General features: G+C 43.1%; 1 protein-coding gene across 39 annotated transcripts in view; it reads left to right on the top strand.

Moving 5' to 3' along the window:
- LOC124422972 (basement membrane-specific heparan sulfate proteoglycan core protein) overlaps window positions 1–12,135 on the top strand; it is an 87,804-nt gene that overhangs the window by 44,310 nt on the left and 31,359 nt on the right. For 26 of the 39 annotated variants that reach the window (XR_006941953.1, XR_006941956.1, XR_006941952.1 and 23 more), the window contains 5 exons: window positions 5,717–5,824; window positions 9,141–9,257; window positions 10,299–10,415; window positions 10,537–10,650; window positions 12,018–12,125. Coding sequence is in view for 2 of the 39 variants with exons in the window: in XM_046960143.1 (XP_046816099.1) it covers window positions 5,717–5,824; window positions 9,141–9,257; window positions 10,299–10,415; window positions 10,537–10,650; window positions 12,018–12,125 (564 nt within the window). In the remaining 37 variants the exon portion in view is untranslated. The remainder of the gene's footprint in view (window positions 1–5,716; window positions 5,825–9,140; window positions 9,258–10,298; window positions 10,416–10,536; window positions 10,651–12,017; window positions 12,126–12,135) is intronic. The other 13 variants (XR_006941958.1, XR_006941966.1, XR_006941978.1 and 10 more) reach the window with 4 other exon arrangements.

Genomic DNA, 12,135 nt, shown 5'->3' with positions numbered 1-12,135 from the left:
TCCTATGTATCGTATATATTTGTTAAGCGTCGTTGAAAACTCCGCGCATATATAGGTGTATCGTTTGATGATATTCGTAAATTATCTACTATGTAACGAAAATACTATAAATATGCGAAAAATACGTTTGGCATATTTCGCGAGCTTGCAACAATAACAACGAGAACGTTCGCGTTGCGTCGATCATAAATTGTACGGTTTAATTCTATGCCGTTATGCATGTATTTCCATATTTTTTTTCCTCTTTTTCTTTTTTCTATTTTTCTTCCTTTTCTTTTCCCTCTCTTTTTCCTTTTTTTTCTTTTTTCTTTTTTTTTTTTTCCTTTTTCATTATCTCCTTTTAGAGCGACACAGCGCTTCCGAAAGGATCAGAGTTGCGTAAATACGATCGAGTCTTGAAAGTTTTTAAATGAAATGTATTTTAGAGAAAAAATCGTACGAGAAAATCCATCGCTTGGAACAATAATAATTATTATCTCGTTTTACCTTTCTCTCTCTCCCTCTCGGGCTGTGGCGTTGTTTTTCCTTTTTACAGAGCCCCTTCAACATCTTTCCTCTTAAACGACGATATCGTTCGTTCGTTCGTTAGTTCGTCACGAGCGCGCGCGCAAGAGCGAGCGAGAGAGAGAGAGAGAGAGAGAGAGAGAGAGAGAGAGAGAGAGAGAGGGGATGTCATTAATTATAGCGTTTAAATTGCAAATCGGCCACTAAAATACGTCGAATCCCAGGCGCATAGCGTCGAGCGGGCATTTCGCGTTAACGCGTCTACGACACTTTGTGTTCGCGAACATAGTCGACTATAATATATCGTTTATGTTTGTGCATTGCGTGCGCGCGTACACGTGTATGCGTCTTACGGATTGCGCCAGGACATGCTCTCTCGATTATCATTTTCGATCGAATCGAAAGGAAAATCGCTCCCGTTTTTATTACCATTTCGAGATAATGATTGCGTTTCTTTAAATAATATGACATAACCACGGCATAAACTATTTTCGATATGATATAATATTCGAATGTAATATTCGTATTATCATAACGACGAACGAAAATTGCATCAGTGAACTTAACTTAATCATTTATCTTTAAGATCGTGCAAAACCGAGACGAAAAATAGATGATAATAATTGGAACGAACGGTCTACTTGAATATTGTATTACATAAAATGATAAGGGGCGCGAGACAAAATTATATTCGACTTTCTTGTCATTTCCCTGTGGAAATTCTTTCTTCTCTTTCACGCATCTACTACTCTCGTATACAGGAGAGACGCAACGCAAGATCGGTGTGCGTGTGCAGACCCTATAGTAATATATATATACATATATATATATATATATATATAGTAATGTGTGTTCGTTACGTGGAGCAGGAAGCTACGCGTCATACGCGCTTTCGTTCTCGGCATACCGAGCGAGGATTTTTCATGCAAATTTCCTTATAAAATCGATGTTAATTTTTGTAAAACGATTACCACCACCATTTATGTGACAATAATGTTAACCAAGCTCGCTCCGCCGGACGGAAATTCCGTTGACCGCGTCGTTGCGCGAACACGCCCGTTCTTTTCGAGAAAAAACCGATCCAACGGCATTATTTTCTTTTCTTTCGATCGAACGCGATTCACGCGACGAGTCGAACGCGATAAGCCGACGCGGTCGTTCTTACGAATGCGAATGAAACTCTACGTAAAGTCTTGAAACCGTATTTGAAAGCGTCATTGAGGATTTTTTTTCTAGCCCTCGGATTTTGCCGTGACATCGCTATGCTCGCCGTTTAACCGACTAATATTCTTTCAAGATCGACCGAGAAGACGGCGGAAGAGAAGAAGCGTTCGCTTCGTAAGAAAGCTCGCCGAGGTCAAAAGTTTTTCCGTCGGCAGTCCATTAGAAGCGGCACGGACGATTTAGCAGAGGGAGCTTCCACCGACGCGCAGCTTTTAGGTCCAGCAATTTGATGCTCGTTGCTTGTCATGCTAATATCCTCAGCTTTATATCGTACCGCGTTTTTCTTCGCGTCTTGATATATGCGCGTGTATCTTTCTCTCTCTTTTTCGTAACTCGAGCACTCAAAGTATCTACGTCGCGACGTGTATCACGCGTCGTTGAGAAAGAGACCGAGTAACTACATCCCCATTCCGACGACCACGTTTTAGAGACCGAAAAAGAGATTTTTCGCAATCGTCAAATTACGGGAAAGAAGGAAGAAAGAAAAAAGAGAAAGGACAAGAAACAAAAATAGCAGTCCATATTTTTCCCAATAAAAATGACTCCTTTACGTTTGGATATTATACTCTTCGATGTCTTTGCGTCTCTTCTCGGATAATTATTTTTCAAGAAGGAACGGTAAAAGAGCGGTAGTAACTAGAGATAAACGTAATTGTCTCCTTCTCGATTACGCAATGCGAGAGATAAGCGTCATTGCATAAGTACACATGTCACTCGACTAACGCGTACGGACGCATTTCTTGTCTCTTCGAGAGAACAATTCGTTTCAAGGTGTTGGCTCTCTCTCTCTCTCTCTCTCTCCCTCTCTCTCTCTCTCTCTATCTATCTATCTATCTATCTCTCCTACGCCGTTTACCATCGTTATCTACGTGTTCCGTGATATTCTAGCGGAATCGTCTTTAGTAATATTATTAGAAGTAGAAGAATTCGTTGAAACGTAAGGTTCTCTCGGCAAACACATCGGCCATTTTCTTTCGAACAAAAGACAATTTATCGTTTCTCCTCTTAGTACGTACGTACGTACACATACATATATGCATTTACTTTTATCTCTTTCTTTTGTTCATCACATCCGTAGAGTCGTAAGAAAGGTTTTCGTCAAAATTGTCGCGTCAAAGGTCGCGTTTTGTGACGTTTCTTGTCTATAGATGACGCTCTTAGATATACTTTCAAATGGAAAGAAATTCGAAACGAATTCTTCGGGTTTGACGCAAGCGTTTCTTTCGATTAACTCGAATGAAAATATTTTCCGAGCATATCTGGTGGTATCTACGCGTAAAGCTCAAAGAGTTTCTTTTCCTCTCTCTGAATTCTATAACATTAATCCCGAATGATCGCAATCTTTTTCAAGAGCTCGCTCTTCGTACGGTACATTGATAATCCGATAAAAAGGTGGCGCGTTGAAAGAAAATAAAAAGTAGAAAGATTCCACTCAACGAGGAAAAAGATATTGTCCGGTGGCCGAGAAATAAATTCGCCCTGTGACGGGAGGCGAGAAAACTTTATTCCCTTTTTCTTTTTCGCCTCTTCTCTCTCTCTCTCTCTCTCTCTCTCTCTCTCTCTCTCTCTCTCTCTCTCTCTCTCTCTCTCTCTCTCCTTCCTTTTTTCGCTTTCTCGCGCGCACGTCGCGCGGCTTTTCCGCGATCCGCTCGTAAACGCTCGCGGCCCGTTGCACGCGATATTAATGTTCTCGTTACGATAGGTCTGAAAAGTAGAGACACGGTCTCGGCGGAAGACAAAGAGAGAGAGAGAGAGAGAGAGAGAGGATCCACTCGGGGTTTCGCGCTCGTTGACACAGAATCTCAGAGTAGTAATAGTAAATTAGTCCAACCCGAAACATCGCCCACATTCTTCGCCCTAACAAGACCAAGTACAATTAAATCCTCACGGGGAACAATGTCGCTACTTTATCTATGATAATTATAGCCATATGACGGTCTTCTTTTTCGAATTGAGTCGAATAAGAAGGAATATTCCGATTAGATATACGAATGCGTTACGAATTCGTATATCGTTTTATCGAATTGACGGTAATAACAAGGAATAAATATATGCATGTACGTTTGGACGAAAATTGAAAGACTCGAAATAGAGACCGACTCACGATAGAATGGAGCGTTGCCTCCTATATATCCGTACGCGACATGGTATTCACGCATTTTTATTGCGCGCTTTACTCGTCGCAAGTACTCGTTAGCCTCCTTTTTATCGGTCACGCACGAACCCAAGTTCGTCTATCTATAACTATTGGGTGTTTTACGCAAATAACTTTTCTGACGAGTTAACAACGAAGAAAAGAAAATACAATATTTTGGATCCTAACTGAGGTGGAACGAAGGAATAGAAATCGATGGAGGCTTCGATTTACCGAAAAAGAGTCTCTGACTAATTGACGTTGCGTATCAATCTCGTAGAAATAATGAAAAGGAAAAAGAGAGGAGGAGAAGGGAAAAGATATTGTTTCTCGCAAACTACGAAAGTTAGGCACGGAGTCGATGTGACAGCGTTATCGAGGTGCATGCAATTTCGCAAACTTTTTAACTTTGAACTCGCGTTAAGATTAAGAAACATAAAAAAAAAATCGGAGTCATAAAAATGTATATTGTAAACATGGACTTTGGAGACTCCGGCCGTTCGCCTCGTACCGCCTAATATCTCCTTAACCGTAGAAAACTTTGGCGCGGTGCATTCATTTAGCGGTCCGACAAGAGAGAGAGAGAGAGAGAGAGAGAGAGAGCGAGAGAGGACCGTTTTGACGATTCGCTTTTCGTTCTATCCTTTTCTCGTCGAAAGAACGTTTCTTTTCAAAAGGCTCCCATCTATCGAGAATCGAGAGATGCTTTGTAAATAGGAGAACGAAAGAGAGGCGCTTACGAAGGTATTTCCTAGACGCGCGAGCTCGCGTTGCAACGCGGAGGCACGAGACCGACGAGGCTTTAGGCCGTTGCTCCTCCCGTCGGCCCCCTCTCGCTTGGGGAGCGGTACTTCGATTTCGACCGAGCCACCTACAGAGCCACGTACCGAGAGTGGAGTGTGTGTCATCGAGTCGCAGTTTCTCGTGTCAAAGCATACCTTTCAGGCAGCCTAGCCGCAACGCTCTGCCCATCTCACCCTTTCAACTCGCCTTTCGCCCTTCCGCGTCAAGCCGCAACGTGGCGCAACCTCCATTTCCAGCTCCAACGAGAGTAACTTCGTGGGAGTCTCGTCGATATATACCTCTTATGGAACCTACCTACCTATCCACATACCTACCTATCTACCACCTACCTAAATCTCTACGTATGTACATCGGCCGATAACCGAGAACCGATGAAAGAAGAACGTTCGAGGAGAACGTTCAAGAGTAAAAGCGACATTTCAGAAAGTTTCTCACTCGTATGCTGTCGATCGAGCGAAAGTCGATCCCTTGCGACGTGACCGCTTGCTCGCGTTTAAAATGACAACGTAACTTTAGACGCGAGCCGGACACCGTTTTAGCTTTGAATGCTTTTCAAACGGACGTTCGAATCGCGAGAACGGTCAGAGTCGCAAAGAGACGAAAAGAGAAATAGGGAGTATCGAGGAATAGAGCGAAAAGGAGGGAGAAACAATGAAATTGGAGCTCCTCGCGGCGAATTCTTGTCAGTTATGGGACATCCCCGTCGATACGTTCTACGAACCCCCCGTACGAGTCGATAACTCGTACGTTTATGCGTCCACGTTCCCTACGTATAACGCGTTAGGAGAGATTTACGAAATTTCTGAAGGAAAAAGAGAGAGAAGAAAAGTCAGGATTCTCTCTCTCTCTCTCTCTCTCTCGAAGTGGCGTCGTATGACCCTTTGAAATTTCATCCGACGCTTCGTGGGAACCTCTTAAATAGAACTTGTATTAAATACCGATCGCTCACGCGATCGTTCCTGTGTACGTATATCAAATCTTCGAGTAGACTTACGGTCGCGAGTCTTGTCAAGAAAGAATTTATTTTCAATAATTTCTTTTTATTTTCAGCGTGCACGGTGAGCCAATTCAAATGCAGGAACGGAGAGTGTATCGACGGAAGCAAGCATTGCGACGGTGTTTTGGATTGTCGAGACAGATCGGACGAATATGGCTGTCGTGAGTATCGATCTCGGTAGCTTATTCAAAGTATCGAATAGAAAATGGAGGTATCGTCTGCGTAAAAAATAAAAAAAATAAAAAAAATGTTGCTTGGCAACGGTGTCTCGTGCCCATCAAAAATACATTTTGTTCGTGTAAACGAAGTAATTGCGTGCTTTTCGTATATCATATGTGTACACGTCTTTGTGCGTAATTCGTCTAGCTGACTATGCTATTTTAAATCGAGCCTTTTAAACGCTCCTACCTATCGGGGTATGGTCGTTGCGAAAAGCGTACGTAAACCAAGGCCCAAGATGCAGCAACGTAGGCGCCGTTCACTTTTCTCCTATACTTACGACGTATATATCTACGACGACAAAAGCTGTTTGCTCGTTCGAGCTAATACCCAAATTTTCTACTCGTTATAGATATTTTCGCGTCCCTTCCCCCCGCCCCCCGTTCGAACGATATTCTTGCACTTTCCTTTATTTCGCTTCTCGAACAAGTTTATTTTTACGCTCCACCCTGTCGAAAAGAAGGATAGATAGTGGTAGAGAGAGAGAGAGAGAGAGAGAGAGAGAGAGAGAGAGAGAGAGAGAGAGAGATTCGTGTCAACCGGATAAGGCGAAAACGATCGATATTCATCGACGTCGATTAGAAGCTACAATGACCCCGCTTCGACGCGATCAATTATTCAATTTCCATCGAATTTGAATGAACATTGTATTCGGAGAAAGGTAAACACTTTATATTTGTATTTCATTATAGTAGATTATATTTGTTAGAGAGCATAATCTCTCTCGTTGGCCAAGTTAGCCTCGAGATTTCCTATTTGTGCATACAAGAGGCGCATTATTTCTCTTAGCGATTCTCCCCGATATCGGAACAAGAGAGAATATTATTTACGGGCGTGCTCGCGCGTTCGCATGCGGTGGAACTAATCGCGTACGAGAGCCTCGCGAGGTATTACGATGAGCTGCTCAATAATTCTAATAGCTGTGACAATGGCGATCGCGTGCGCGCGAGGAAGCTCGAGGAGGGTGGTTAGCCGAGGCCGTTGCACTCGAGCTGCCTTCGAACCACTTCCGATCTCTAGCCTAGCCCCTTATTATTTCCGGCGTCTTTTGTCGAGGCACGACCGCTTCCGCTCGCACGTCCTAACCATCCGGCTAACCATCGGCCCTTTAATCGCCCTAACGGAGCTCGATTTCGTATATAACTTTTATGTCGCACCGTCGATCCAATTTTTTTTATCTTTCAAAGGGCCAACGTTCGCGGGAGCTAATACTTGGACCTCTCTCTCTCCCCCCTTTCTCTCTTCCTCTCTCTCTCTCTCCCGTGTGCGCTCTCTCTCTCTCCTCTTCCTTTTCCATTTTTAATTCGATGGTTCGTTAGCAATTTCGTTGCCGATGATTGGCGTGAGTCGCGGTGCCGCGTAAACAAAAAAAAAAAGAAAAAAAAAAAAATAGAAAAAAAAAAAGAAAAAAGTAAAAGATAAAGAGAAATCAGCAACCCTTTTTTTTCAGCACCGGCGCAAATCCGGGCCCTTGCCGAACGAGATTTACTCCCGTTTATTAAGCCGCCCTAATAACCGGCCACAATTTTAATCCGACGTTAATCTGTAGCGGTCGCGCCGACCAAACGCTCGGCCCTTTCCATCAGCTCTGTCCAGGAATTTCGCATTTTCACCGCTTTAATCCAATTCGGATTCGCGACGGAACACGGAAGGAACGGAGGCGCTCTCTCTCTCTCTCTCTCTCTCTCTCTCTCTGTCTCTCTCGGAGCGTCAAACATTTCGAGTCTCGGCGAGCGTTGACGGCTCTCTTTTACTTGCGTAGAGAAAACAGAAACGATAATACAGTTTCTTTTTGGGCGTTTTGCGCGTAGCTAAAAAACGATTGAAATTCACGGATCGTAATCGAGAGGCACGTACGTGGAGCCACGGGTACGCTAAATCGTTTTAAATGATAACTCGATTGGCAACGCATGAGCGGTACCAATCGAGCCAAGTCATACATTTCCCGCTTCCATTCGAATCTACCAACTGCGATTGTATTAGCCGCGGTTTAACGCCTTCCATTTATCTCTCTTTTTTGTTAACACGTGCAAGTTACAGTACGGCAGACGTCTCTCGTCTTTCGTGATTTTTCGACGATATTTCGGGAATATTTCGGGAGTATTTCGAGAGTATTTCGACGTTACCTCGGAAGGGTTAATCCTCTCTAAAGTTTAAAGGAAAATCTAATGACTTTCTAGTAGAGAAAATGTATACGACAATGAAGGATAATAAAGGTTCAGGACGATAGAAAATACGAACGCTTCGTATTTTCAGTCGTTGGCATTAGCATCTGACGCGCGAGTGCCCATCGATTTCTGCATTTCACGCTTGACGAAAAAGCCCGCGCGGTAAATTAAAACGCAATGTGATACGACAGTGACGAAGAAATATTTCTCGATCGTGAGTATGCACCTTGCATATCCCCATTTCGTTATTAATTCCAGCGGCGTACGATCCAGAGGCAGGGCACTGCTACGAAAATCTTGCGTTCGGCCTAAGACGATTCTTCGGCCGAAAAAATGTTCTTTGAATAATAAGTTCGACGAAATTAATGTTCATAGCCGATTTCCGACGAGTGGAGATATGCTTTGGCCGATGACTCGCGTTCGTTCGTCTTCGTTGATTGGCTAATTGCCGATGTTCAATTATATACGGCGGAGGTGCCTCTTTCTCTCTCTCTCTCTCTCTCTCTCTCTCTCTCTCTCGTAACTCTTCGTTTCACGAATAATTCCTTTCTACGAAATTTTCTCGAGTGCGTGTTAATTAATGGCTGTAGAATTAGACGAACCGCTTAACTCGCACATTTCACATTCCCGAATAATTTCTTCTTGGCGCCTTTCATTTCTTTGCTCGTTAAAAAGGCATCCTTTCGCTTACTACAGTTGGTTCGCCATCGTCGTTACTTCACAAGTCGCGATTAGTTCGACTCGCGTTTAGATTTATCGATCGTACATTCGTCCTGTTAAAACATTTTAATGTTTTTGCGCTTTGTATGTGTTTATAATGTTATTGCTTTTTATCATTGAATAATCATTCAACAGGCACGCATGTACGCACGCACGCACGCACGCACGCACGCACGCAGGCACATAGCTCTTATACGCACAGGATCATCGTAAAGAGCGAACTCCTTTTCATTGGTCTCGGGGATATCGTCGTTATTCTTTGTGCAAAATTTGTCATCTTCTCGTCTCGTAGACACTAACGCTTCCCGAAATCGTTATCTCGTCGATCGTTCTCGCGTGAGATGTTTCCTTTAAAACGTGATTCTTACAGCCTGCAGGGAATACCAATTCGAGTGCTCGGCCGGTTACTGCGTAGATCTATCTCGTCGCTGCGACGGATACGCCGATTGTTCCAACAAAAAGGACGAAGAAAATTGTATCGGAACGAGTATGAGATATTATTTATTATATTACTTGGCGTCTCAAACTCGGCAGGTCTCAATGATACGACCGTACACGTTCGACGCTCGCTTTTCAACTTGGACTCGAAGGATCTAATTAACGTTCTCGAGGCGTGGCTCAGGCTCGTTATTAGAAAAACGGAAAACTTTATCCGGCGTAACTGGTCGTTTCATCGCGGATATATAGATTGGATATTCGCGTTAAGCCAAGATACTAAACGGCTATACTAAACTGCCTGACCTTAACTCGTACCTAACTTCTTAGTTCGGTTTGATCACTCTTTCGATTAGCGCGATCTTTAAAAACGTTTCCAAGGAGAGCCATCCCGTAGAGTCGTCGAGCGTCTAACGAAAACTTTCAATTTTTTCTCCCTCGTATCTTCTCTATTCGCTCGTAATCACTCGACCTTATGCTAATGTATGTACGATCGATTCGAAGAGCGAGCACGTCGTTGCTCCTAGTTATTTATTTTATTCGTCAGGACGTTTCACCGATATGAGTAATTCGTTGAATTCCAACTTGCGGCAGCAAGCAAATATCGATAATCGTTATTTATTACTAGACTTATTCGTAGACGATGGAACGATGAAAATGCACATTTATATACGAGTACGTATATATATATATATATATATATATATATATATATATATATATATATATATATATATATATATATATATATATATATATGTATATGTATATATACATATCTGCGAACTGATCAAACGTTTCACCGATCGAAGGAAGGAAGGAAGGATTCGTGACGTAACGTAATAATGCGGATTAAATAAATTTATCTAAAGGACGTATTCGTCCCATCCGAATGCTCGAAAAGAGTCGTCGCGAGCGTCGAGCTTTGAAACACGCAGCGTAAACACGAAAGCGGCCGCGCGTCACTGTTTTTCCTGACGTATTTTTTTTATCCCTTTTTTTATGTTTTTTATTTTTTCATTTCGTTTTATTTATGTATATTTTCTTTTTGTTTATATTTTTTCAATGCACGAATGCGCACGCACGCGTTTAGCAAGATGCCGAGAGGACGAGTTCGAATGTGCCAGCGGTACGACGTGTGTCAGCAAGATGGCAAGATGTGATGGACGAAACGACTGCGACGATCGTTCAGACGAATATAATTGCACCGGTACACCTTCTTTTTTTCTCCTATTCTTACCCTCCTCTACGCCATATCGACGTACTTTCCTTTATAACGTTCGTACCCCGTTTCTTTTCTTTTCTTCATTTTTCCTTTTTTCTTTTTCCAGTAACAACCTGCAGCAGCGATCAGTTCCGTTGCATAGACGGCATCTGTCTGAGCATCGACAAAAGATGCAACGGCGTGGCTGATTGTCGTAACGGCGAGGACGAAAACCAGTGCGGTGAGTGGGCCAATTTGCTTATTTACTTTCATCCTTTTTCCAAGAACCCTCTGAAGATATACACAGGTTGATCGATTAAGCGAACACCGATTCACGGATAAAAGGACGAGATAACGCGAGAGAGATCACGCGAGAATGATCTGCGTCCAGTGCCAAGCGACGTTACACCTGGGACGTCTATCTTTCGCTTATCCGGATTGAACGTTTAACACCTAACGCAGTCGCTGTATATTTATCATTATTAATATCATTAACGATGAAACGCGCGTGAAGAAGAGAAGAAGAGAATTTAACGATGGAGATCAATAAGATTCGATCGGCAGGTACCTAACACGCATTCTGGTAGCGGGCTTTACCTCTTTTCGATAAACCCATGCTAATAATATTTATCGTTTGATAAGCAGATGCGATATGCGATGCTTTTTGCGATACACGGCTAATGTATCGTCCTACGCGTAGGATCGTAGCATATCTAAAGGAGCACACTTCACATAGTTCTTCCATATCGTAAAACTTTTAATCGCGCGCAGAGCTATAAGAGAATCGGGAGATTTCTTTTTTCGGATAAATCGACAGCCAAGCGCTCTCTCTCTCTCTCTCTCTCTCTCTCTCACTCTCTCTCTCTTCGGCAAAGTCATTTTTTCTTTGCGATCGCGTATCTTTCCGCGATTTGAAGCTACGTTATCGCGATATTATAGTATTCGAAGCACGTAAATTTGTTCTCAATATTTGGCCGAACATTTAAACGCGGACGGCAGAAGAGAGATCGATATCGTTCAATTATATGTAGTGGCTGTTTCAAAATTATTCCTCAAATTATTTTCATACCGCGTTATCTTCAATCTTTTCATTTTTCACGTCGCTTCTTGCGAACGATCGCGTCTCGACCCTTAAATTTATCCCTTCATGCTCGACGTGACATTCGATCGAGCAATTTTTCACGCCGTCCAAACACCCGTCCGAGTGTTCATGCGAAGCTAGTACGCCGGAGTACGCTAGGAACGTTACAGGAAGAAAATTATGGACGTGTCTTTTCTCTCTCTCTCTCTCTCTCTCTCTCTTCCTCACGCGCGTGTGCAGTCTCTGTCGGAGAAACTGTGCCAGGTAATATTCGTAAGGTTAAAAAATCCCCAAAATATGACGGATTTGGTTGTGTGGTGGGGGAAAGAAAAGGAGGAAGAAAATTAATTAAAGGAGACAAGTTAGGTAGGTCGAAGTAGAGAAAACGGTAAGAGTTAGGATCTAGTAGGAGAGTAGAGTATAAAAGGAAGGGTCGATAGGAAATGGATAAGAAAGAAAGGGTTGACGAGGAGCTTCACGCATTGGCAATCACCTTTAAACGCGCATGAGTGTGGTGTATGGAGCAGGTTGCGGAGATGCAGAATTTCGGTGCACGGACGGCCGATGTATAGGCTACGAGTTGCAGTGCAACGGGGTGAACGAGTGTTCCGATGGCTCGGATGAGAGGGATTGCGGTAATTATGC

The sequence above is a fragment of the Vespa crabro genome, chromosome 3, assembly GCF_910589235.1.
Source record: "Vespa crabro chromosome 3, iyVesCrab1.2, whole genome shotgun sequence".
Taxonomy (NCBI): Eukaryota; Metazoa; Arthropoda; class Insecta; order Hymenoptera; family Vespidae; genus Vespa; species Vespa crabro.
Note: the sequence above shows the minus strand (reverse complement) of the source record. Positions and strands in the feature narration are given on the sequence as shown.